General features: G+C 46.0%; 3 protein-coding genes across 4 annotated transcripts; 2 read left to right on the top strand and 1 right to left on the bottom strand.

Moving 5' to 3' along the window:
- Window positions 1-214: 214 nt before the first annotated feature.
- LOC8026535 (ras-related protein Rab-43) lies at window positions 215-11,323 on the top strand. The gene is made up of 3 exons (XM_002404079.5): window positions 215-502; window positions 801-984; window positions 7,342-11,323. The coding sequence occupies exons 1-3, from the start codon at window positions 323-325 to the stop codon at window positions 7,602-7,604; spliced, it is 627 nt and encodes a 208-aa protein (XP_002404123.1). The 5' UTR covers window positions 215-322; the 3' UTR covers window positions 7,605-11,323.
- Window positions 11,324-13,302: 1,979 nt separating this feature from the next.
- Window positions 13,303-19,146, bottom strand: LOC8026541 (dolichol-phosphate mannosyltransferase subunit 3). Of its 2 annotated transcripts, XM_002404078.5 has the most exons (5): window positions 19,036-19,145; window positions 18,623-18,750; window positions 18,513-18,542; window positions 16,606-16,683; window positions 13,303-13,410 (listed from the first exon to the last, which is right to left on the bottom strand). In XM_002404078.5, exons 2-5 carry the CDS (start codon window positions 18,737-18,739, stop codon window positions 13,357-13,359), a joined length of 279 nt encoding a protein of 92 aa, XP_002404122.1. In that variant the 5' UTR covers window positions 18,740-18,750; window positions 19,036-19,145; the 3' UTR covers window positions 13,303-13,356. The 2 variants fall into 2 exon arrangements, with proteins under 2 accessions (XP_002404122.1, XP_040063450.1); XM_040207516.3 differs by lacking the exon at window positions 18,513-18,542 and having other exon boundaries at window positions 19,036-19,146.
- A 4,657-nt stretch (window positions 19,147-23,803) lies between these two features.
- LOC115323652 (coiled-coil domain-containing protein 88B-like) lies at window positions 23,804-25,582 on the top strand. The gene is made up of 2 exons (XM_040207520.1): window positions 23,804-24,524; window positions 24,684-25,582. The coding sequence occupies exons 1-2, from the start codon at window positions 23,804-23,806 to the stop codon at window positions 25,580-25,582; spliced, it is 1,620 nt and encodes a 539-aa protein (XP_040063454.1).
- Window positions 25,583-26,619: the final 1,037 nt, after the last annotated feature.

Raw genomic sequence — 26,619 nt, 5'->3', positions numbered from 1 at the left:
TCATTTCTCGAGCGCGCGTTTTCATTCAGACCTCGAACAGTCGCGCATTCCAGAAGAAACAGTTACTCGTTACACAAAATTTAAAAATAAATAAGGTCCCTTTCCTTCTACGGTTAGTTTACAAACAGCAAGCTACGTCCGTCGCGTTTTGAAAATGCCGCACTAGCGAAAACGGAAACTAGCGCCAGTGGAAACGCGATCACGTGATCCAATATGTCCGCCTTCCATTCACGGTGATCGGCTGGGAAGACGCTACCTCTGTAAGTGCGTCCGCTACGTGAATACTAGCGAGCGGTCGAGCGATCCCGTGCACCCTGGAACGATGAACGACGACGATCATTTCGATTTCCTCTTCAAAATTGTCCTGATCGGCGACTGTGGCGTGGGCAAGACGTGTGTAGTGCATCGCTTCAAAAGTGGAATGTACGTCGAGCGGCACGGCAACACAATCGGTGTTGACTTTGCCATGAAAACCCTGACAGTCGAAGGAAAGAAAGTAAAGGTACGTTACCCAAGTTCTCTTTTACGCAAATCATACCCGCGGAAGTCTCGGCGATCGGCGCCTTATGTCTTCACGTCCGAACTTCGGCGCGCCGTCTCTGTCAAACTTTTTAAACCTCCAGCTGTTCCGATCGCCGTGTACGTCAGAGATTAACAATCTTCGATATTAACTTCGGCTGAGTGATGCTTGTGATTGATAAGCAGCCCTTTGTTGTCGTATGCTTTAGGAGTCAAGCGTCAGTGTCGTTGTCTTGGGACAGCTCGTTGTTTTTGATAACATTCGTTTTATCAACTGACAGTTACAGATATGGGACACGGCTGGGCAAGAGCGCTTCCGCACCATCACCCAGAGCTACTACCGAAGTGCCAACGGCGTCATCATCGTGTATGACATCACCAAAAGGTCTTCGTTTCTCAGCCTACCCCGTTGGGTCGAGGAAGTCCGGAGATACACGGGTTCGAACGTTCCCCTCTTGCTCATAGGTGCGTGCGTGTTTGTTTTTTTATTCGTGTCCAATAGATGTGTTTACAAACGAGTACAGCGCCACGACGTTAGGACCATTGGAGGTACTGCCCCTGCGCAAATCTGTTCCATTGTTGCCAGATTTTTCCCACTGGTGATGCTCGCGCCGAAACCTGTGTGCCCTTATTTGTTGTTTTGCATTGTTAGTGCGGTGCATACTAGTAGTTGACGGGCTGTTTGTGTACCTTTCATTTGATCATTCGGAGGTTCCTTTTTCTTGCCGACAGCACATGTAGATTGAGCAGTATGTTAGCCCGCTAAATTTAGCCGACGATTGCACGATGCAGCTACGACAATGCGACAGCTACACGAGTTGCAAGATTGCATCGGTTAGAACGCATTCTGCATTGAAAACACGGACAAGAGGAAGGCCGTTGCAAATGTGAAGTGGCATATGCTCAAATGCCTCGTCAGTGGCCCCTTAGCTTTACCATGGTCCTTTGTTGAACTACTTACTGGTCTGGAAACTTAGGTGGTTCCCTTGTAAGTTTTGTCACCATAAACAATAATAATTCATGTTAAAAAATACATATATACTTTTTTTAAAGCAGATGTAGCTCCCTTTACATGGCGTTTACATTATTTGAGATAGCACAACCCCTAGATTTCAAGCGTAGATGACTTTTTAAATTGTCCACCTTCTCAATGGGTATGCGGGGTATTACAAATGGGTAGATGCGTCCAGCGGATTCTTCGAACCGAAGCCCACAGTTGGTCGACCCCTAATGTCTGCAGCTCGCCTTTGGTGTATCAATTTGTACATTTCCCATAGAGTGATGAAAAAGATTTTAGACCAGGTAATCTAAAGAACTTTAAGGCTCATTGACAGATTTGCATTTCACTCTGATGGAGTGCATTGTGGTCTCAAAGTGAACGCTTACGACGAAGGAACACACCACAGGTTTGTGAAAAACTCTGGCGCCATCTGACAGGTAGCCCTAGAATCCCGTATAACTAGTCTTGAGGTTTGGCAGGTGAAATCAAATCTCCACACTATCCGCGAGATTTTAAAAAGGGTTGTCAATAAGTATTTCAAGCCCAAGGTGAAAGAATAACCCGTAAGGGCAGGAGTAGAATGTGGCATATCGTGAGTGCTGACACCACTGCTTCCAAGGTAAAGACAGAAGAAGAACGACAGAAAAGCTGAGTAAGAAAGCAGATGATAGCTTAGGCGTGTTCGTTTTCCCATGATGAGTTCAAGTTGTTCGAGTGTTCATGACCTTTATGGTGTTTTCTTGCAAAGTAAACTACGAAAAAACTAGGACCTTACAGGTGGCGTTTTGCTGCTTCTTTTCTGAGTAGATTAAACCACTACCAGCGATATGGGCCCGTCGGGATCACCGATGTCCGTGTCCCCTGTTGCTCCGAAGCGGCTGAAATGTGTCGGACCTTTCCCTCTAGATTATTTATGCGTGAAAAGTGTTTGAACGGAATCATCCCAATCCCAAAATATTTCCCGTTTGTGCATCTCCCCCTAAATTTACCGGGGAAATTGATGTCACGTGAGTTATACACCAATTCAGTTTTTCTGCTAAATTTAGCGGGAAAATTGATGTCGTGTGACCCGATGTCATAAGTCTTAGACCACGTCAGTTGCCCCGCTAAATTTAGCAGAAAAATTTATGTCACGTGATCTATAAAACAATTAAGTTTCTCCACCAAATTTAGCAGAAGATTTGTTGTCACACAATCTGATGTCACATAACTAGGATTCTCTGTTATTTGAATTTTTTTTTTTTTTTTTTTTTTTTTTTTTTCCGAAATTCTAAGGGTGTTTTTTGGTGTTCATTTTTTGCTGAAAAGTTGGGGTTTATCAAAATTTATTTTTAGTTAGATTTCAAATTTCGAGAAATTCAAAGTTTATTTTATTGTGTTTTCTATCTTTAAAAATTAAAGCTGAGGGGCCCTAATCTACATGGCAGGACCAAGCGACCTGGACATTGCCGCCTACTACGATTGGTCAGCGCTGGGGAGCTGACCAAATCGCAGCAGGAGGCGATGTCCCAGTCCTTTGATCCTGCCGTGTAGATTAGGGCCCCAGGTGCCATGTCCCGTTGTCCTGAAGGAACCTTCACGCGCTAAAAGGAAACCCCTTTAGTCAGCAGTTTAAGATTTCAAAGGAAACTGAAGTCGCATCTCCTCGGGTGCACTAACCTTGTGCTCTCATAAAGATTATGTGCAAAACACCGTCTTTTTTGACCCTTTATTTTTTCATTGTAACCTCGAAATTCAGAGCTTTTCTGATAAATCCAAATCAACAGAAAATTTACCGGCGAGCGTTTTTTCGGATTTATCTGAAAACACAGAACTGTGCACGTAACCTAACACCAATTTAGTTTCCCCACTAAATTTAGTGGTGATGTTGACATCACGTGAACTTTGAACCAAGTCAGTTTCCCCTCTAAATTTAGCGGGGGAAATCGGTAGACCTAAAACTAGCTGCCTTTGTCTCCACTGCACTCGTTGAACGCATTAGAACACAAGAGTCAAACGCCGGCCTTCAGCATTCTAATGCCAAGTGTTCCCTGGCTACCCTATAGATGGCGCCAGTGTGAGAAATTTGAAGAGGTGGCCCACGGTCGCCAGTTGCAGTTGCCAGTGTGTCAACCAGCCGCAACGTACTGACACCCGCTACAAATTAATTTTTTTGTTAGGCAATTTAATAATGTGTCAGGAGACTGCCCAATCAGTATGTTGCTGCAGAGTTACATATATTTTTAATAAAGCGAGAAAACTCAGTTGCTTGAAACTGAAACTGAAACACGAGCACAAAAGCTCATGGCTGCAAGTCACGTGGCTCTACCCGACCGCATTTTTGTCTTCCTCCGCTTCTCTAGCCTCCGAAGCAGACGACGACGAACTTGCATGAACCGTTTGTCGCGCGATTGTTTTGCACTTGTATTCCTTCCTCTCGCTGTTCTGCGCTTGAAAATCAATATGCCGGTAGCACGAATGATGGCTCCGAAGTAGCGGCCCCATGTCCGTCGCAACGTTGGTCAGTCGTGCACCGCCATCGCGTCGTCCAGCCCATGGTATGTCTCCATATTGAGAATGACGTGTACATGTACTTCCCGTTATCTGTGCACCATTTGTTTTTTCAATCAACGTGTTTGCAGCTTTTTGGATCTAAGAAATCTAAGACTAAACATTTCTTCGCGCTTTAAACTTTTCGCTGACGATTGCGTCATACATAGAGTAATTGAGGAAGACGAAGATTATCTCAAACTTCAATTAGACTTGGACCGAACGTCAAACTGGTGTATCGATTGGCGAATGGAGCTTAATGCAAAAAAATGCAAAATGGTTAGATTTTCGAGGAAAAAGCAAGTCAGAGAAAATATGGGCTATACGATTAACACTCAACAACTCGAAAGAACAGAGCATATTCGTTATCTTGGTGTTATTTTCTCAAGCGACTTACTATGGAATAGTCATATTAATTTCATTACCACTAAGGTGAACAGCTTGTTAGGATTTCTATGTCGCAATTTTTGCCATTGCCCGAAGGAATTGAAGGAAACTTTATATTTCTCTTTTGTACGTTCAGTTGTAGAATATGCATGCATAGTTTGGGACCCCCAGACTAAAACTCTATCAGATAAATTAGAACGAGTGCAAAATCGCTGCGCTAGATTTGTCTAAAATATTTATAGGTTCAAAGCGAGCATCACGGCCATAAAGCAACAGTTAACTGGCAACCACTGCTGTACTGAGGAACAAATCTAAGACTAAAATTTTTTTACTGTCTTTATAATGATAAAACTTGCATGACTAAAGAAAATTACATTCAATGTTCTTTCTATGTGTTGGAAAGAGTGGACCACCAATACAAAGTTGCAACCATTAGCTCTTGTTGTAATTATATTTTGTTCGAACTGCATTAGAATGGAACATGTTTAACGAAAATGTGTTTCCATCTGTATTTTCAGCTGAAATGTTCTTTGTAAACCTCTCCCTGCAATAATGCCTCCAAGGCGATGCAGGTAACCTCAATAAATAAATAAAAATAAATAAACACGTGTTTGCAGCTTTTTGGAGGCCACAGAAAATTGGGTTCATTTTCTTTTCTATTTTTAATATTGAATGTGTGTCCTAGACAATCCACGACTTTGAATATTATTGGTACACATAGTTTGAATTCCACGCGACCATAGAAGCGAGAGCGATTGAAACCGGCCAATTCTCGACCGGCTGTTTTCGGGCAGAAAGAAAACGAATTTCGAGCCACAAATTGTGTTGTGGGCAGTTGGGCTTTTCTAGACCAGGGGTCTCCAAACTTTTTGGCTAAGGGGCCAGATGGAGGCTCTGTCTCTGTCTCGAGGGCCGGAAATATAAATGGGCCGATGTGAATGAGGAAGATCTAAATAAATAATCCTGGATATCTAACCCTTTGATGCCCTGCATTGCCCAGGAGCAACAACTCAAACATGATTTTATATTTCTCCGCCGAAACCTGAGAATCTATGCAATTTGCACCATCAGCCGGAAGGCCGAGGCGACCTGAGATTCTACAAATAAAATTCGGAGGGCGGCACTTGTACGCTTTCACTCTTCCGCTACACATGTCTGGACTGGCGAGCGACCTCGTCCCGCCACTGTACCAGGTGACCGAACATCGATGAAACCAAATGCAGGATGTGACAATGAAACAAATCCTTGATAAAAATCTCCTACTGATTGATTAAAAGAGACTCATGTGCAGTGAAAATGAACTTACAGTTTGTGAAAGCTCAGTAGCAGCTTGACAACTATGATGTTGCCAAGGAGCAACATCGGGCATATGTGGGTAGCATTGGTATTGGTGACGAAAAATTGGTGGCGTATCTGTTACGCTTTACCCGCGGCTAAAATCTTCTATTATGAATGACTTTTGTGGTTAGACGATCTTTGCACATAAAATAAAAAGTAATATAAATATTCATTTCGTGTACAAGCGACACTGCACGCAACTCTGCATCAAAAGAAGCCTTCTGATGCAGCGTTCTCAAATCGCACAAGCCCTAGCGCACGGGAAGGCCAAGCCTTCGAGAGAAGGTCAGACACATTGGAAAATGAAATGTGTCTCCAAGCAAGATCACTCAGCCACTAAAGCCAAGACCGACAGATGATGTGAGGTATGATGGAACACACCACTGGTCTCAGTACACTGAAAAGAAGAACAGGAGCAAATACAGCAAAACTGGTTACACGTTCCTGTACTAAGCAAAATGCGAGATGCACCTGTGCCTTCTCCGAAGTCGCAACCGTTTTCACTCGTTTCACGTGAAGTAGTGCCGCAGATCCCCAACGTTGCTCAGGAGCAACATATCGTTATGCGTTCACAAATAAAGGTAATTTTTTTCTCAGACCACGCTTTTGCTTTTTTGTCTCTTCTGAATCTGCACCAACGTTTGTAGGTGTGCGGGATTTAAAGTAAAGTTTTGGGCATCAAAAGGCTAAGCATTTAAATATACAATATTTAAATTTAGACGATTCTAAGGTGGATGAATGCATTCACTTTGTTATGAAATTTAATCATTTAGCTGCTTATGACATCACACAAAAATTGGAGCCCAGAAAACATACCAGCATAAACCAGAGCGCATACGAACTTTGGCGCGTTCACACAGGGCAGAAGACTAGTGAGAACGATAGAAGTTATGCTGACAACATGTAATAGCTGTGACACAGTGCACCAAGCACAATATACATAGGGACGTAAATTAATTTTAACGTACTTAGTTTTCCAGGTATGGAACAGGGGACTAGGAGTGTGGATTCTGCTAATGACAATGTCCAATTACTAATGTGACCAGAGGACACGCCTTACGGTAGGCAGTTTTCTCTCGTTTTTTTCTGGTAACTTCGTTTACGCGGTTGGTGCGCGCCACGGCGCCGTTTTACACACGCTTATTTTTTCGCTAGTAGCAGCGGGCGTGCTGAAAGCGAGCCCTGGGCCAGGCTCCATTGGGAGGACTGCAGCCAGCCACGGGCCGGTCGGAAGACCTCCGCGGGCCAGAATTGGCCCGAGGGCTGGGGTTTGGAGACCCCTGTTCTAGATCATGTTCAAATAAAAATCTTCGGCTAGCATAAATAGCCTATCTGTGTCCCCTTAAAGGCCGACGACCAGACTCGAGATTCTGCAAGGCAGAAGATCCTCCTCACCATGGGGGAGGAGGAATCAGGCAGCGGTGGACAGAGTAGAAGGAAGGTGAGGAGGAAGCGGGGGGGAAAGTGGAAAGCGCAAACCGGCCGTCGGTCTTTAAGAGAAGAACTGGGTCTTAAGCCGATGTGTGAAGCAGCCTTGTATAGGGTACGACCGACCTCTCTCCCGGCAGGGAACAAGTGCGACAGCGAGAGCCTGCGTGAGGTGACCCCAGAGGAGGCCCAGGGTCTGGCGGAGCAGTACCCGGAGTTCATGGCGGTGCTCGAGACCAGCGCCAAGGAGAACACCAACATTGAGGCGGCCTTTGTCGCCCTCGCCACCGAGCTCAAGAACACCCACGACCCCGTGGGACACCTGACCGACGAAGACTTGCGACGCATCTCCCTCAGTTCCACCAAGGTCGGGCACAAGGCCGCCTGCTGCACAAGGCTGTGATTCTCCTCGCCTCTTAGTTCCTTTTTTCCTTCCTTACCTCCATTCTTTTTTTTCTCTTTTATATATGTGTACGGCGTGTCCTCCCCCCGAAGAAAAACTTACGGGTTCTTTTTCACCGCAAAAGTAAACGAAGCATTGCCGAACGCTCAGCTTCCACCCAAATGAAGTGCTAGCGTTCCGAACGAGGTGGCGGAGTCCCATAACTAACCGTTATCTTATTCATAAGTTACGAGAGACGTTCTGAAAATTTCGACGAGAAAATGGGGCCCCTTCTCGGTAACTGCTGCCGTTCAACTTTGCGTATCCAAAGGCTCCGTCGACCACCATTTTCCCATTGAAAGTTTAAGAAAATCGCCTATAACCTTTGGATAATGTAACGGTTAATTCTGAAACTTTGGCATCTAGTTCGTACCGCTAGCTCAACATTTGGGTCAAGAATGAGCGTTCGGCGACGTGTAGTTTACTTTTGGAGTAAAACAAACCTCGTAAATTATTTTGGGGGGGGACACCCTGTACAGCGAGGGTCCGGCGGACCAAACCCACTTCAAATATATCTTAAAAAACAGTTTCACATGCTCCGACACTCTAATTTAGCGCAAAAATGTGGCTAGGTGGTGCACTTTTTACTGTTATCAATATCAGTGAGCAGTTTTGTTTTAATCAAATTATTTACAACTAAAGAAACAGAGGCCAGATTCCCGAAACTTTCTTACGACAAAAAATTTGTAAATTTATCTTACGACAAAGTTACAAACTTTTCAGTATTCCCAAAGCAAAACATTCATAAGTTTTGCGTAAGTTATGTAGAAATCCGTAACTTACGCAAAACTTAGGAACATTTAGTTTCAGGAGTACTAAAAATTTGTAACTTTGATGTAAGATAAATTTACAAACGTTTTTGTGGTAAGAAAGTTTTGGGAATCTGGCCTCAGAACTTTTCTTGTGGCTCGGCATGCAGTTATTTCTTTCGTTGTTCCAGCGTGAAAAAACGTTTGGAAGATTTGATTTAGCAGAAACTACAAAGAGGGTGAAGAAAATAATTCTGACTTTGCTCCCATTCTCTGTTCTTCCCAATAAGACGCTTCAATAGTCCACAAAAAAGCTTTTTGCACTTGTAATCTAAAAAGGCTGAACTGCATACCGAGCCGCGGGAAAATCTTTGTTTCGGAGTTGTTACGATTTATTGAGGCAAGTTTGCTCTTCGGTATTTTCGAAAAACAAAATTCACCTCCTCGTGGCATCTTTGTGCTCAATTACAGTGGCAGAGCGTGCTAAACATATTTTTGAGACTTGCTTAAAGCAGGTTTCATCCGTTGGGCTCACGCTGCATATTATACACGGAGCACACACTACCATCAACTGTGGTGGAACTCAACCAGGTCTGAAAGGACGGGGAAAAAAAAAATTGTGTCATCGTGAAGCCCTTTGTGAGCTTCTAGACAGAACTGGCGTCCGGACGACGTGGTCAAATATGAAACTGAGGCAGTTTCTGTGAAGCCTGGCCATATCCAAGGGCAGATGTCAGTTTGAAGGCTCATCTATGCAATCTGTACTGTGGACAAGAGATGTCAAAAATGTTTGTACTTAGCTTTTTTTTTTTTTTTCGTCTGGGGGTTGCAGTTACAATTAGCAATAAAGTTTTGCAAATGCAGCTAGCCAGCATACCCTTTTGCTAGCATGGAGGTTGTGTAGGTTGGCAGCTTGCCTATCATCTGCTATGGCCACTAATCTCAATGTTACCTTGATTGCAGTTTGCCACTGTTTTGGCAAAGTATCCTTACCAACCTTGTTGCCAGTACATTGGCTTGTCTCCTGCGATGTGGCAACACAGCCACATCATCTGCTGTGAGGTTGTGCATGATTCGGTAGATAACGAGCTGGTACTGGTCATAAAGGTCGCTTTGTGGCTTCGTCGCAAAAATGGCTGTAATTGTCGGAGGCACAATCCGTAAGATCTAAGAGAGATCTGTTTAAGGTTCCCATTTTGGAGACAATCGTTCGGCAGTTGGAGAATATGTTTCTTTCCACTAACACCTTTTCTGGCCTTCACACCTGTTTGAATGAGGACACACCTCGACTAGGACGACGACGTTAAGGTGCATTGCAGAACTAGTCAGTGAATTAATTGCACATGTTGGAGTGGCTTCATTGCTATATGGACGGGTTATGAGGAGGAGTCCGTGGAGCGCGATTTGTGAGGTAGGCACTTGTGTAGTTGGCCTCTGTTGTTCTTGTTGGGACGCATCACTTATGTACTTGCGAGTTGTGCATGTCAAGCAAGCGACCTGTGCTTCATTAGGTCACTCACTAAACGTGTGTCAAACAGTATTCCGACTGTTCTTCCAAACGAAACAGCAACTGTATCTTTCTGAAACTTAGCAACTAAATGCATAAACATATCGGGATTTCTCCCCAAACTCCATATAAAACAATTCAAAATGAGCAGCTAGGGCAGCACTCAACAAAAATTCCTTGAGACTTGCCGAATGCACTTTACTGGCAATTTTCTTACGCTTGCACATCTCCAACTTGCAACCAGAGAATTTGTCCGAAAAAGCAGCGTTGCCGAAGTTGCTCAGGTTGCCTGAAACCTGCCTTTGTTACGCTGGTGAGCTGTGTTTCCTGTAAGGTGGTGTTTATCTGGCTCGTGTAGTGTCGTCCAAATCGAAACACCATGTTTGAACAAATATCAACGACCTGTTGGGTGCACCTGCAAGGTGCTGCTTGCTATTTTCCCGTTTGTGCTAGAGTGCTCACAGTGCCATTCTCAGTTGTTGCATAATGTTTGCCGTAAGGCTGGTTCACTCACTTGTCACTGCTTACAACCGTGTGCCTTAAAATCCCTTGGCTTATGACGAGAGAACACCCTGGTGCTTTCTATGGGTGGGACACTTCAAGTTTCCCTAAATTTCCCATTTTTTTCAGGCATTCCTTTTTATTTTTTGCTCAAAAAGCTTTTGACATTAAGCATTTCTCATAGGTAGTATGTATATTTCATCTCGCTTCCAAACCCTCACTCTAGTGAAGTTCCAGGGTCACCTCATAGATGGCACCAGCGTGTTCTCTAGTCCTAAGAGGCCCCAAGAACTCGGTCCCCAGCAAACGCAGGTGTGTGAATTCATTCACAACCGGGATCTCAGCATCGCAGAAGGTACCACCCCGCACGAACAAGTTACCATCAAGTTTCTGAGCATAACAATGCGAAGTGCAAGTCGTCTGCTTTTTGCGCAGGGGTTTTACGACGTCAGAATGACGCCCACCTCTGATTGAAGGGTAGTGGGTAGATCACAAAGCAAGCTTCCTTCACGTCTACCCACTATCCTTCATTCAGAACCAATCGGAGCTTGGCCTTCCGACGTCATCGCAACGCCCGCAAAAGAAGCAGACGAACTTGCGCTCCGCATAGGGTGCCAACTCCCTCCATGTTTGTTTCATTTTAGACATCATCTGCTGTCCTATCTTTTAGTTTGCTTCATTGAGATTATTAGAGATTGTTTAGGGGAGGGACGAAGACTGGTGCTACTCGTCATCCTCGCAAGGTGCTTGGGCAACTTTGTCGAGACAGACGTGGCAATTCACAATCTTCTGTACTCTAGGACCACAAGACCGCGGGTGCAGCTAGGTTTCTGGGTTATATTGAACGCTTTGTTCGTATATTTGGAGGCCCTGCGGTGCTTCGCCCGCTGTAAAAAGCTCAAATAAACTCAGATTATTTTTACTGTTGCGTAAAGTCTGTGATCACTTCTGATGCGAGTAGTATAATTTATTGTCTTCCATAAGTGGTATAGATAAAACTGCATCAACCACCATAATCTTAGTGAGCACACTTAAGATCTTGCATTAGCCTTACAAACTCCTTTGACATTCTACATTTATACAAACCATGTTGACGTCCCGTTAGGTTCCTAGACAGCATAACAATCCTTTTTTGTTTTATTGTTCCAAGAATGTGTTCTATTACATGCTTAGACTTCATTTTACTTCTGTGTATATTGGTTTTAATTATGTACTCCCCCCCTTTTAATGCCTTTGGGCACTTAAGGGTACTTTGAATAAATAAATAGGAAACAGCATCTCACGACACACATGTTTAAGAGACATCCTGACTTTTATGCAAAATTATGGTATCTTTTCGCGGTGCCTCTATGCACTGTTCAACTGCAACACTCTAAGTACTGCTTGCACATATTTCTTGAATGTGTTTTTCCATCGTTGGTGCACCTTGTTCATTACCGCAGTATCAACATTTTCTCTGCGGAGTTAGGACCTGGCACCAGAGGTCGGCATTTTAGGTCACCCTCACTCACCCTCTCTCACAGCCACACTCACCTAAGCCCCTCACTCACCCTCACAGCTACACTCACTTAAGCCCCTCACTCACCCTCATCCTCAGTCACACCTTCAGCCCTTCACTCACCCTCACTGAACCTCACGGCCCTCACCGCCCTTGCTGCCCTCACACCCCTCACGCACTCATGGCCCTCACGCCACTCACCACCCTCACCGCCCTCACTGCCCTTGCTGTCCTCACACCCCTCACACACTCATGCCCCTCACGCCACTCACCGCCCTTGCTGCCCTCACACCCCTCACACACTCATGCCCCTCACCGCCCTTGCTGCCCTCACGCACACTCATGCCCCTCACGCCACTCACCGCCCTCACACCACTCACCGCCCTCACGCCACTCACCGCCCTCACGCCACTCACCGCCATCACGCCCCTCACCGCCCTTGCTGCCCTCACACACTCATTCCCCTCACGCCACTCACCGCGCTCACGCCACTCACTGCCCTCACACTCATGCCCCTCATGCCACTCACCCCTCACCGCCCTTGCTGCCCTCACACTCATGCCCCTCACCGCCCTCACGTACTCAACGCCCTCACGCCACTCACCGCCCTTGCTGCCCTCGGCCCCTCACCGCCCTCACGCCACTCACCACCCTCACGCACTCGCCGCCCTCACACCCCTCACGCACTCATGGCCCTCACGCCACTCGGGCCAGCTTCAGATGGGGCAATTTCACCCAGAAACTTGATGTCACAACACCAGCAACACGGGCCGCCCGCGATCACACACGCAGCAACCAATTGCTACAATTTGCCATCGTCATCATAAAATTTGACTTTTCTTGCACTATTTAGACACAATTACGCGTTATAAACGTGTTTTTATGCATTTAAATCTCGTTAAGAATACTAATGCACCTTTCTGAAACAGTTTATTTCCAAAAACGATTGATTTCAAACAAGAACCAAGTTTTTCGGTGTCATCACCGGCACGAGGTATCACGTGAAAATTCTGCGTCCCTGATTGGATGCAGCCGCTTCAAACGCATTCGAATTGCTCCGAGTTGCTTGCTTATTTCGAACCGGACCCAATCTCAGCAATTCGTGTAGATCTAGGGAAAGCTAGAGAACAACCCACCATCAACACCAAAATTGCAGAGAAAGATGCTCCGTTTGAAGGGGGCCTCAAGCACTCACCGCCCTCACGCACTCATGGCCCTCACACCCCTCATGCACTCACCACCCTCACACCTCTCGTGCCAATCACTGCCCTCACGCACTCATGACCCCCACACCCCTCACGCACTCACCGCCCTCACACCCCTCACGCACTCATGGCCCTCACGCCACTCACCGCCCCTCACGCACTCATGTCCCTCATACACCTCACAACGAGGCAATTTAAGGAAGTGTAAAAATAATTTATTAAAGAAAACCAGCCGTCAGGGCCACAGCAGTAGTCAGTCAAACTTGTAACCCCTTTTCTGGAGGTCTTCTTTCGCCTCCACAATTTGCTGCAAGTAGAAACGAGGCAATTAATTAGAAGACTGCTCTAGTTTCGGACACTCTTCTTTGTTATTCTAATGGCATTTGTATTTTCACTAAGGTTTCTATTGGTAGGACTACTATTTGTACATGGCGGTACCAATTTTTCATGTAAGATCATTGTTACAGCAGCTGTTACCATACGAGATGTCGCAAGCTTTTATAACAGATGTTTATTATAAGCAGTAAACACAGTTGCACGTTGTTAGCAGAAAAGAAACCTGACATCCTTAATAGGGCAGCTCAGCACAAAAGCCTTTGCACACTATTCTTTGCGCAGTGAATGAGAATGAAGTAAAGCTGTATACGCTTGTGCTCGAAGAAACCTCGGACCAATTACATCACTGCTATAGTCAATGGTGTGGGCACATGCTTTTATGCGCCGTTTTCAATGGGCCATATGTGTTACTTGGAAATCCACACAATTAATATGAAAAAACAAGGAAAGCTAGGGAAGCAAGCTCCCAACTTCAGAAGCTACTTACGTACGAAAAGCGCCAAACAAAATGGACAGAGTGAAGATCGATGACAACACAAGGTGCCTTCCAATGTCAATCCTTACTTTGTCCCCGTTTTCTTTTTTTTGCATTTTTAGTATGTAATGAATTAACCAGGCCAACTTGCTATTCTGTTAGCTATATAACATAAGCTACTGCATGGGATAAGTGCCTTCCAAGGCTTTCAGCCCAGGCCCATAGCCTTCACAACGCTCCAAGTTGAAACAAAACAGAGCATACCGCGTGGGTCAAATCATAGTTATTACAATGAACGCTAAAGGCTCAGCTGGCGCTAGCGTCTACGGGACTTCTCTTTGCATATTGAAGCAGACAGCAAAGAGTCTACTTTTCCAGTCTTCCTGTGTATTCCTATGGGAAAACATGCACAATATTTTTCCCTTCGCAAGGGAATAATAGAAATCAGCGTAGTTTCTTTACTCGTAATAGGTACTATGTAGCTTTATTCACATTACAAAAGTGTAATTTATTTAGTTAATGCTTTTTTTTTATTACTGAGCGATGTTTAAGTTAGCCAAAATCAAGGCCCAGGTCTTGTTGTACAGCACCATGTCAATACAAGCAAGAAAACATGAAAGACGTTTACAATTCTCTGTAACACCGAATTAGAGCGCAGCTCTTGAAGAGGAAGAGGGGAGGGTATAAAGGGGAAGGGTATCTGCCTCCTCCTTCCCCGCTAAATTTAGCGGGAATATTGGCAATGTTAGATGCGTGTGGCGTTACGTGTTTTCCATAATGACGTCACACATGGCGTCACGAGGGTTACCCTTGTAAGGGTAACCCCCGTGAAGGTTACCCTTGTAAGGGTTACCCTCGTGAGAGTAACCCTCATGAGGGTTACCCTTGTGAGGGTAACCTCCACGGGGGTAACCCTTATAAGGACAACCCTCGTGACGTCACGTGTGACATCACATGTCCCGTAATGCAACGCGTGGTTATGCCGACGCCGCTCAACCCACAAACGGGTGCCAAAGAGCAGCACTCTAAAAGAACAATTAAAATGTGCATAGGGTTTATTCAAGCTGTAATAGCATTCAGATGACGGAGCCACAGTTTTGTTACTAATGCACAGTTTGTAACTAATCCAGTGTGTTCTTCTCCATGCTTCGTTCTTGTTGTCTGTTTTGATTGTTTGATTCGATATGATTGCATATATTAACATCCTTTTGGTGTTTTGTCAAGCTGATTCACTCTCTGTGCTTCATAGCATTGACTATTTGCATAAATATGTGCCCTGTAATAGCAGTTTGCAACGTCAACACGCATTATACATGTGTATTGGGCTATTTTAGCGCAGTGTTCAACGCCATGAATTCTAAAGAAAAAACGCTCAGACACATTTTTGTACATCCGATTGTAAAACGTTCCAAACTTTTTATTCTGTCACAACGCTAAGCAAAATTTGCTCTTATAATCGAGCGCAAAGAGAAAACGCATTTGTATATTCCCATAGGAATGCATTACCGGATGTCAAATTTAGACTGTTTGCTGTCTTCATCAAAACTCAACAGCACACTAGTGCCATCTAAACGTCTAGCGTTTGTTGCAATAACTCCCGAGTCAAATGGATCGATGGCAGTTTGAAGGGACTGCATAAATTGGTTTCTTTACTTATTGCGCTGGGATTTACTACAGAGGTGCTCTAAGCTGGTGCATTCATTAATTGAGAGAATGAATACATGAAACCTCTGGATTCAAAAGAAAGAACATAAAAACTGCTTTTGTCTATGGAAAAATGATCACTTAGCTTTTTATCTCAAAATCATCAGAAAATTGTGGGCTATTCTGGCGTTTACTACGATTGAAAAATTTGTGAAATGGAAATAAAATAGAATTGGCTAACTTATTCTTCACTTCATTTAGCCCGATTAAGTGCCACAGTAACACATAATATTTCTTTAGTGTACATGTAAAGTATAGAGAAAACAGCTGTTGATTTTTCTTCCTTTACTCAAATGAGCCAGTCTTCCCACAATTTTACCGAATGCTTCCACTAACTTCAGGCACCTCTGTACTAAATCCTAGTGCGATACATTAAGAACCCGATTTATGCCGTATATCCAAATGGCCATCGATTCCTTTGACGCACAGGGTAGCTCCACGGCCAGCAAGCACTTGCTCGGGTATGAATAAGACTTGGAGCCCAAATTCAGAGTTTTTATGTAAAAAAAGAAAAAAGCTGCATGAACTTGTTGGAGTTCAAAAGAGCCAAAAGTTTCAATGGAAAGTGTAAACTTTTGAAGGACGATTATTTTCGCAAGAAAGGAAGCAGTCGGCAAAGGTGAGATATTGTGAAATAGCACGCGACATCGTTACCCTTGTCTTCTCTGCCATCCCTCGTTCCCCATCCTCCTGTTATTTCGTTTTTATTCTTGAGTTATGCGTTAGATTTGTCACCTGGTGCTGCCCACACTTTTATCTGCGGCTTTTGAGACATTTTACGCGGAAAAATGGCACATGGGTTTCAAATCGTCTATGCGCTGTACTTGCCACTCAGACTGCCAACTTCAATCCAAATTCTCAGTCCACTGTCCTTGCAACATAGGAGTAACCTTGCACAACGCTACGAGCCTTGATGGAGCATTTGAATATTGCGGATGAGCTATTAACTGATAAAGGGGCATTATTTGCGTCCCCTCGGATCGGTACCTTTCTTAGTTCTACAGCCGCCGCCTCGCAGTTGTTGAAGGTGAACACTCGGTACAAGACGACAGATGCTGCATAAACCTGCAAATAAAAATAAATTGGAGTTTAGACCGGTACTTTTCACGACGTGCCCTCGAATCATTAGAAGTGACCGCATTAATCAGCTTGGTGATGTATCGTGCTATGATTTATCACACAGGATAACACGAACGTGTTATCCACGAGATAAGACGTTTGATGAATGTCCATGGGGAGGAGTTTGAAGACGACAGCCCTCGCAAGGATGAAAATATTAATGAACGGTGATTTGCGGTTTCAATCGAGGCGAAAATATTGAACCACCGGTGTCTTTAGGTTGTAACCGATTTTGTATTTTCATCACCAGCAGATGTTTCTCTGTTAAAACCGGAAAGTGCAAAGCCTAGTTATAAGCTCGCATTTTTCACAGATGGTGCGTAGGTTTAATATCCCATATGATGCAAAACCTTTGGTCTATAAACCTTTCCAGCGGCAGTCTCAAACAAAGCTATTTAAAGAGGGCATTCCTAGGTTTGAAAGTATATGTCAGTGTATGTCAGTGACTGCACCGGGCTGTGGATTTTCTCGTCGATGGGTGTTGGCAGCCTGCATAGGTGCCATTGTGGATGCTAATGGCTTTAATTGCCTTCTTTATTTTCTTTTTTGTACTATGGCAAATAGAGTTTCTTAAGGTTTTGAAAGAATTCAACTATTTTTGGGAACCAAAACAAACAAATAAAAGCTATTTTTGGCAACTCTGTGCGTGACGGAACAAATGCAAATGGAATGTTGGTTTCGTTTTATGTTGGCTTTTCTTATGGCACCATACACTCATTTGTGTCAGTCTGCACACGTCTTAACTGTAGAAAATATCTGACCACACAGGATAGCCGGAATGCATGAGTTGCATTCCGGCTATCCTCACAACCTAAAATTCAATGAGTCGCATCAATCGAACAACATACCTTGTACGTACCCCACGGTGCCGCATTATCCAAACAAGATATGAGAGAGATCTAAGATAGCGCGGCATAGGCAATATACAGTGTCCATGATAGTCACTTCACAACGATCGGACGTAATTCGGCTTTTTCACACGGCACCAAAGCAAATGAACGAACGTGTTTATTCCGTCCTCGTACCCCGACCCGACCATAACAGCTACCTTTGGCGAAAACCGGGAACGTATTATCTCAGCAGAAATAATCCTCGAAGAAAGTCGAATGGCCCGTGTTGCGGGCTGCTTGTCTTTCACGGTCTTCATTCGTTTCCTGCGAAAGCCGAGCCGGTGTTCCCTGGTTCTCACAGTGAAAGATAACAGAAAGAGGGTAAGCACCCCGAACAGGCTAATAAAGTAAAGCTTCCAGGAAAAGCCAGCCAACTCCGAATGCACATTGCAGGTGGAGAGTTGCACTGACCGGATTTCCACAGCTCGGGCGGGTGTCAGAATTTTTTGGCCGATAGGGGTCGCTCGAGTTGCAAAATGGCGGCGGCCAGAGAGCTCGTTTTGCAAAGGTCTATACTTAGTTTTACCTATGTATGAGCTGATGGAACCAATCAGAGAGCTTCAAAGCGAACCTTTATGGTGATGTTTCTGTACGTGTTCGACGATCGCTGAACCAACCATAAACGAAAGGCCCAGTGAACTGCGCTCTTGACGTTGCTCGATTGGTTCTATTAGCTCCTAGCGTCGGCCACGTCTGGACTCAAGCTGAAACCAAGCATAGTTATATGCAGAGTAATCGAGAGATGGCGCCGGTGTCTTCTCTCGTCGCAAGTGGCGACAAGCGGTTACAATGGCTCCTGTCGCACTCCTTCAATTAATTATTCGACCATAACCTTCTCTCCCGCTTTTCACCATCTGTAGTGATAGACAAAATGAATCAACTCACCCCAAAGATCAAGCAGGCGTAAAGTGGTAGCTGGAAACAGAACCAAAAAATAAGTCGGACGGACAACCCTACAGACGCGATTGACAGCCCTGAACAGTAATGTTGCTCACCAGCCAGATGTGAAGCCTGTAACTGGAAGTGGACTGCAGCAGTCGTTCCGATAACAGAGTGGCCCAAATCGTCACAAATAGGCTCAGTCCGAGCAACCATTGCATCAGTTTCGTCATTGTGAGAGGTTCTGAAAATGATCACGAACGATGCAATACTCCAGAAGCAGAACCATCAGGTTTATAGTCCTATGAATTAATTTCTCGAATGACTATGGCATTTGCAGCTAAACCAATCGACGAACTAACGCCGGAGTTGCCGGGGTTGGAGTCTCGAAACATTTTTCTACCATGTATGTACATACGGCGTCTGTCTAAACACGAGTGTCCTGTTCTGAATTTATCGGTCTGCCAGGCATTATTATAGTTACGAAGCGCTTAGATATAGTCCATTAATGATAAAGAACACGCCTTACTTGGTGCCACAGTACTCTCCGCTGCTGACGCTTGCTATTGTAGCGTTGGCAACGACTCAAGACGCAAGTCACAAAACGTAGCCGGCATCGTGGCCGGCATAGCCAACGCAGTGGCTATAACTATCATCATCATTGAGTGGCCCGGTTTTATTGCGTTAGCGGCTTATGAGCGAACATGCCCGTCTGTGAGAGATATGAGCGCAAAGGCAGTGTTGAAAAGTACTTTAAGTATGTTCTACTTATAGTACTACTTTAGAGAGGTTTAGAATAGTTGTATTTTACTTGAAGTGCATTCACTGCGTAGGTACTTGTACTTTATTTAAGGGGCCCTGCAGTGACTTTTACTGGTTTCTAATTTGCACCGAACCTGAGCGCACTAAACGTAGTAACTTAGTGAAACTTCTTTTCCTTCGAATTTTGCTTTCTTTTAAAAGTTATAGGGGAATTACAATTACAAAAACAAGCAAAAAAAAAAATGAAAGCCGTTTACAACTCCCTGTAACGCCGAATTAGAGCGCAGCTCTTGAGGAGGAGGAGGGAAGGGTACTGGGGGGTGGGTCAAGTGACCTCGGGGGGCGGGGGGTCACGTGACCTTGGGGGTCACGTGACCTTGTGGGTCACGTGACCTTGTGGGAGTCACGTGACCTTGGGGCGTCACGTGACGTCGGGGGGTCACGTGACCTGGGGCCACGTGACGATACCGATGACGTCATCAGTAGCGTCACTGATGACGCCATCAGTGATGATGATGACGATGCGGATGCCGGTGACGTCATCAGTGACGTCACTAATGACGTCATCAGTGATGATGACGATGACGATGCGGATGCCGGAAACGTCATCAGTGACGTCACTGACGACGTCATCAGTGCGTATGACGTCAACGGGGGGTCACGTGACCTCGGGGGGTATCCCCAGGTCACGTGACCCCAGGGGGGGTCACGACCTGGGTAACCATCGTGACCCTCGTGAGGGTTACAAGGGTAAGTAACCCTCGTGAGGGTAACCCTCGTGAAGGTAACCCTTTTGAGGGTAACTAACCCTAGTAACCCTCGTGAGGGTTACGAGGGTAAGTAACCCTCGTGGCCCTCGTGATCCTCGTGAGGGTAACCCTCATGAGATTAACCCTCGTAACCCTCACGAGGGTTACGAGGGTTGCGGTTACGCCGACGGCGACGCCGACGCCGACGGCGACGCCGCTCAAGCCGGGAACGGGCCCCTAAGAGCTGCGCTCTAATAACCTCCTTCATGACCAAGGAGGATAGAGGGTAGGAGAGGGCATGACGTCAGCCGCGTAGCCTCCACAAGCCATGCTCCCTTGACGCCTCGCCTCTTTCTCATTTTCCTCCTTACTCTCCTCACTTATCATGGCAACGTGACCACATCACGTGACCGTAGCTAGCCTTTGTCTAGCTATGGAGTACTAGAATACACCACAGTCTAGCCTTCGATCTGATAAAACCTACCAGACGGAGCGCACGCAAGCCTGCAAGGAGTCCTTCTACAATCAACCATCCATCTCACACATGACATGTCACGCGCACCAAGTGCCAGAGAGATCTACGGTCACGTTGGCCACAACATCGTTTAAACTTTTTACGACTAGGCTTCCCCAATATTGCAACGTGCCCCCTCCTAGTACGTCTAACCTCCTTGTTCACGACGTCCTTGGTTGCTTGAGTGGCCGTGAACTAGAGGAGGGGTAGTGAGCTCAGCAAGCGCTCACAGCTGCCACACTCCGTGTCGACGGCACTAAAGCATGTTCTGGATGGGCTGTATAAAGCGGGCAGCCAGGGCGGCTTGCGTTGCATTTGTTGCGCGATTAAACACTAATTCGGCGTGACAATTCATTGGCCACAAACAACGGCAAACACTGGGTAAAGATCAGTTCAGAATGGAAGCCACTTCGCGCTGCCATGCCGCGAAATGGCTAAACAGCAAGCCAAACCTGCGCCGAAGGCCTTCGGAACGCTCAGAACCGGTCGGATCCTCGAGTCCATAAACGACCGCAGTGCCGCCGCGTACATCCGGGATCTTTCTACGCTCGCCGTTTGTTGGAGCCTGATCCTACTATTCTTTTCTAGTATGCGCCGCCTTTTAACCGCTTAGTGGTGGGTATGTCAACAAGTCATTTTTGTTTTCTGGACTTTCTAAACTGCATTTGTTTCTTTTCTGATCTAAAATACTGAACAAAAACTACTTTCATATATAATTGAAACGGTTTGCGACACTTGTATTTCGACTAAAAAAAAAGCTTTTAGCGGCTCTGACCAGTAGTAAGCCCAGGACCAAATACCTCACATTTCGTGGGCTTTCGGTACCGTGCACGTGGATTGCCTCCGTACGTGGAGGAGGTTTCCACGTCGTCCGGTTAAAATATGACGCACTGATATTTAGTTACTCTCTCCGTGCCCGCTGGCTTGCCCAAAGCCCAAGAAACTTGGAAATTGCAGAAAAGGTAGACGCTTTAATATGATTGCGGGGCCCCTTTAAAGGGCAACTCCGGTTGAATACGAAACCAACATAAACGAGTGGTATCGCTTTAGTGACACGAAATATTACGTCAAAGTGAAGCCGTGTGTTCCACTAAAGCCGATCTTAAAGATGCGACTGACCAGCTACATTTTAGCAAGTGGTAAGCAGCTTTTAGTCAAGGGACGGTGGTGCAGCACCCTTGTGACGGCACGTCGCGGGTTCCAGCCCGCAGTTGATTGGTTATACCATAGCCTCCTTTATACTCACAAAGCCTGGCAGTTCGGCGACGGAGCCATAGAGTGCCCGGTCGCAGATTTGGAGCGCGAGGATCTGGTAGTACACAGCATCAAATTCAAAGAGCCATTTCTCGAGGAACCTAGACGTCAGCACACAGCTTTTGCAGCGGCGAGGACCCGAAACACACTTTCGGGTCCTCATGTCTCGCGGCAGCGGCGAGACGCTGCGTTTCGACGTCTCGCCGTAGCGGGGCGCTAGCCACATGGCTCTCCCCTATTCTGTTGTCGGCCGCTCCATCTTTTCCATTTCTGCGGCCGCTGCTTCTCGTGGCGATGGATAGATGGTATAACTTTATTTACAAAAGGTTAGAAAACCAACAAGTCCCGGTCAGAGCCCTTAGTCCAGGGCTCCGTAGGCTTGTGGTATTTTCAATTAGATACATACATATATTAAGAGTGAGCGAAGGTTGACAAGTGCAGCTGTAGTAATATTGTAAACAAAGAGGGGAGAGTGATTATTAAATTTATTCCATTAAGGTTAGAGGAAGAGAAAAAGAAAGAGAGCAGGCGAAAAAGGCGGCCAGGAGCGGAGATCGAACCCACAACCTTCGCCTATCTGAAGCGACGCCCTAACCGATTAGACCGTCCCGACCACTGGCTTCGGCGAACTTAATTTTTCGGCCAGGACTGGGTAGACGACAGCCATTGCTGATTTAAGGCCCATGCTAGTTCCGAGCTGCGGCAGTGACGTAGCTGTTATGATGTCATGAGGCTTTCTGATCTTAGAAGAAGAGGACATCCAGTGAGCACGCTCGCAGGAGGTGGCACGCGCTGTTGCGTTTGGAACTGACAAGCATTCGCCATAGCTGCCGCTTTGATCCCGTATGTACTTATTAAACAATTTGCTTAAACCATCCTCCTCAGCTTAACTAGCAACATAACATGGTGTCAGAAGTGGTGAGCAGCTCAACGTCCATATTTTTCATTTAACAAGCAACAGCAGCAACAATATGGCATCTGCTTTCCTACAACCGCCGGCTCCGTTCCAGCCTGGTGACGACCCAGCAAGAGCATGGGAGGAGTGGAAATCGTCGTACCTTATCTTCGAGGAAGCCTGTGAATATGCATCCAAGCCTATCGCAACTCGGAAAGCTTTTCTGCTCCACTGCCTTGGACCTCAGGCAAGACAAATTTCGCAAACATTTTCTCTGCAACCAACGGGAGATGGTCAAAGCGGGCAAAGAGAGAATGCAGTAGATTACATACTGCACGAATTTGATAAAATGTATGCACCTTACAAAAGCGTGACACAAGCGACAGCCATTTTTAACACAATGTGCCAAAAGCCAGAACCATTGACGAATTTGTAACTGAGCTAAAACTGCAGGCTCAGAAATGCGACTACGGAGCTCAAGAAAACAGGCTCATCTGTGATCGTATCATCATTGGGATACGAGACGTGGCTTTGCGCGAACGGTTGCTTCGTGAACCGAGTCTAACCCTAGACAAAATCATTTCAACTTGTAAAGCAGCTGAAATCTCAAAAAAACACGTGAATGATATTCAGAAAACTGAAGACGAAGTTAGAGTTGATGGACTCTATCGTCAGCCATCTAGCTTCAGAGCAGCGCAACGAAGTTACCGACCATCCGGACCACAAAAAGACCAATCCAGCAATTGACAGCAAATTTCATGTTCGAGATGTGGTACTTACCATCAACCCCGAAACTGCCCAGCTTACGGAAAGCACTGCCTTTCATGTGGAAATTTTGGACATTTTTTCCGAATGTGCAACCAGACAGCAGAAAACCTACGGATATCGACGTGTTTCTGCAGTAGAAGAAACTTCCAACTCATCCATGAACAATAACCGCAATGAAACAATCCATTTGGGAGGCATAACAATTGGGCCTCTTCCATCAACCAAAGTAACCAAGTTTGCGCTAACTGGGACAGAGCTGGAGAGGCGGTCAAAGAAAAAAAAAAAGGGCATGCTGGCATCTCGCCCTGAAGAGGGACAAGGCCTGATTTCAGAGTTGGTGTTGGCAAAGGCAGAAATGCAGCGAATATCTTTGGAGCACGAGAGAAATATCGAAGCGAGCTTTGGACGAGAGCAGGCCCTTCAACGCGAGTGCAAGGCAGCTTCGGCTCTCCTAGGGAAGATGCAAGCGCAGCAAGCAGAATTTTCTCATGCCAAGTATCAGGAGTCTGAAGCATTGAAAGCCCAGTTAGTTTCTCTAAGTCGGGATTTGGCAAAGCAGCTGGAGCTTGTAGATGCCAAGGTGGAGGAAGCGGACACCCTGAAGGAGAAGTTTGAAGCATCTCAGCTTGAGCTCGAAAGGTTTTCTGCCGAGTACTGCATCTTGCAGGATGTCCTTCTTCAAGACTGTGGCGAAGACTTGCCGCTAGTTCAGAATGATTCCGAACAACGAGAGTTCAGTGCCTTTCAGTACCTCAAGAAGCTGCTGGACATCGCAAAACGCAAAAGAGAGGCCCTGGAAAACCAGCTTGCTAAGAAAGAGGAGCAGTTCAATCTACTTCAGCAAAACTATCAGTACTTAAAGGACCGGTACCAGTGGCCGTTACAAGATCTCAGGGCATTTGTCCGGAGCATCATCAAAGCATTTGTCCGGAGCATCATCGAGCACACCAACCAGTCGTCAGAAGCTGCAGTGTCTCTTGAAGCAAGTCAGCTGGAAGACTTGAACCGTATGCTGGCAGTGCTTCAGGAACGGGTCACATCCTTGACAGTTAGGAACGAGCTCCTCGCTCAAGAAAGTTAGCAGTGGAAATCATCTTGTGAAAATGCGAGTGAAAAAATTAGATGCGTGTCAAATGAAAGTCGCCTCTGGCAGCAGAGACACGAAAAGGTGGCGGAGACTTTGAGAGAGAGAGAAAATGCTGTTAAGTGTAACAATTCGTCGCAAACGGAAGCAGATGGAAGCTCCTTCACCGAGAAGGCAGAAACAGAGCGCGAGAGGTTAGACGAGAAAGTCAGCAGCCTCCTAAAATGCAACGGAAAGCTAGAAAGCGAAGCCGACGTTTTGTGGTCAGAACTTTCCTGCCTGGAGGAGCAAGCTGAGATGCTCGTCAGCGACAACAAACATTTTCAACAGCTAGCTGAGAACTTAAAACAGGCACGACATTGCCTCGAGGAGGAGTTAAAGACTCAGCGCGAGCAGTACGTCAAGGCCACCAAGGAGATGGAGAACGAGCACTGTACTGCGCTGGACGAAGCGGCCAAGTGTGAGGCAGCACTATCAGTGCTGAAGACAGACCACTCCCAGCTGTTGGACAAGTATAACCACATTGTATACAGACACAGGAACCTGCAGGAAGAGTTTCACGCGGCAGCCCAAGAGAAACGCAGTTTGGAGGGCAGATGCGCTCAGCTCACAGAAGAGTGGGCAACAGCCAGACGAGCTCTCGCAGTCTTCGAGGGGCAGCAGGGCGCAGTGGGACAAAAGACCATGCAGGAGCTGCAAGAGCTCTGGCAAGCAAACCAGCACTTGCAAGAGCGCTTCCGCCTCCTCAAGGACAAGCATCTCATGGCTGAAGAACGGTTGGTACAGGCGCCAAACCAAAAAGTGGAAACCTCGATGGAACATGTCGCCGAGGGCACTGGGGGTACAGCGAGAACTTTGGAGGCACCAGCAAGCCGAGTCGAGATAGAGGAACTCTCCCGACAGCATGAGTTCCTTTTGGAGCAGTCTCGTGCCAAGGAGAACAAGTGGAACCAGGACAAGCAGCAGCAGAAACACATCGAGGACTTACAGGCACAACCGGTACCACACCAAAGAAGCACATGGAACAGCAGAAACGAATACAGCTGCTGAAAACTATTCCACTACAGCCTCAAACGAAGCTGCTGAAGACAATGTCCATAGAGTATCAAATGACGAATCACTTGAAGACATTTCCACGTCTACAAGGTCAACAGGATAACCAAAAAACAAGAAGTCGACGCGTCGTGGTGAAGCCGCTACGATACAGAGACTGACAAGTGCCGCGATCGCATTGCGTTATCTTCAAAAAAAAAAAAAAAAAGAAAAAAGAAGGGGGCATGTTATGATGTCATGAGGCTTTCTGATCTTAGAAGAAGAGGACATCCAGTGAGCACGCTCGCAGGAGGTGGCACGCGCTGTTGCGTTTGGAACTGACAAGCATTCGCCATAGCTGCCGCTTTGATCCCGTATGTACTTATTAAACAATTTGCTTAAACCATCCTCCTCAGCTTAACTAGCAACATAACAGTAGCATGTCATTTAGCTTGCAAATGTCGGAAAGGGTCCACCTTCCACGGTATTTTGGGAACCACTCCTCCCCATGGGGGCAGGCTGCGCCGTATATATATTCAGAGGGGAGATTGACAAGCGCAGCTGTTGTAACATTGTGATCAAAGGTGAAAGAGTGATTATTAAATTCATTGCAATAAAGTTAAGGGAAAAGAAAGAGAGCAGGCAAAAAATTGGGCAGGAGCGGGGATCAAACCCGCAACCTTCGCTTATCCGAAGTGACGCCTTAACCGATTAGATCATCCCGGCCACTGCCTCCGGCGAACTCAATTTTTCGACCAGCCCTCTGTGTACTGTTAGGTTTGAATTCACTTGACTGGGTAGACGACAGCCATCTCCGATTTAAAGCCAATGCTAATTTCGAGTTGCGGCAGTGACATAGCACATCATTTTAACTTGCAAATGACATGCTCCCATTGTGCACCAGAGCAGGCACACTTCTACATGTGTTGCAATTTGAGACACTCAAGTTTGCACTACCCAAAAGAAATCCTAAGACGCCCCTTTTTGCAACGCCCGCTGGAAAAAATAGATGAAAGTCAGGAGTGGCATGAACCAACTCACCTGCATCACCACTT

The sequence above is a fragment of the Ixodes scapularis genome, unplaced genomic scaffold (genome assembly GCF_016920785.2).
Source record: "Ixodes scapularis isolate PalLabHiFi unplaced genomic scaffold, ASM1692078v2 PGA_scaffold8__174_contigs__length_109621045, whole genome shotgun sequence".
Taxonomy (NCBI): domain Eukaryota; kingdom Metazoa; phylum Arthropoda; class Arachnida; order Ixodida; family Ixodidae; genus Ixodes; species Ixodes scapularis.
This window is presented reverse-complemented; position numbering and strand designations above follow the sequence as displayed.

What these genes read in the sequence shown, in the direction of transcription:
- LOC8026535 (XM_002404079.5), top strand. Translation starts at nt 323, where the DNA reads ATGAACGACGACGATCATTTCGATTTCCTCTTCAAAATTGTCCTGATC. An exon ending in TCGAAGGAAAGAAAGTAAAG is followed by an intron (nt 503 to 800) that starts GTACGTTACCCA and finishes ATCAACTGACAG; the next exon opens with TTACAGATATGGGACACGGC. An exon ending in CGTTCCCCTCTTGCTCATAG is followed by an intron (nt 985 to 7,341) that starts GTGCGTGCGTGT and finishes CTCTCCCGGCAG; the next exon opens with GGAACAAGTGCGACAGCGAG.
- LOC8026541 (XM_002404078.5), bottom strand. Translation starts at nt 18,739, where the DNA reads ATGACGAAACTGATGCAATGGTTGCTCGGACTGAGCCTATTTGTGACG. An exon ending in ACAGGCTTCACATCTGGCTG is followed by an intron (nt 18,543 to 18,622) that starts GTGAGCAACATT and finishes TTCTGTTTCCAG; the next exon opens with CTACCACTTTACGCCTGCTT. An exon ending in ACGCCTGCTTGATCTTTGGG is followed by an intron (nt 16,684 to 18,512) that starts GTGAGTTGATTC and finishes TTTTATTTGCAG; the next exon opens with GTTTATGCAGCATCTGTCGT.
- LOC115323652 (XM_040207520.1), top strand. Translation starts at nt 23,804, where the DNA reads ATGCAGCGAATATCTTTGGAGCACGAGAGAAATATCGAAGCGAGCTTT. An exon ending in CGAGCTCCTCGCTCAAGAAA is followed by an intron (nt 24,525 to 24,683) that starts GTTAGCAGTGGA and finishes AAACGGAAGCAG; the next exon opens with ATGGAAGCTCCTTCACCGAG.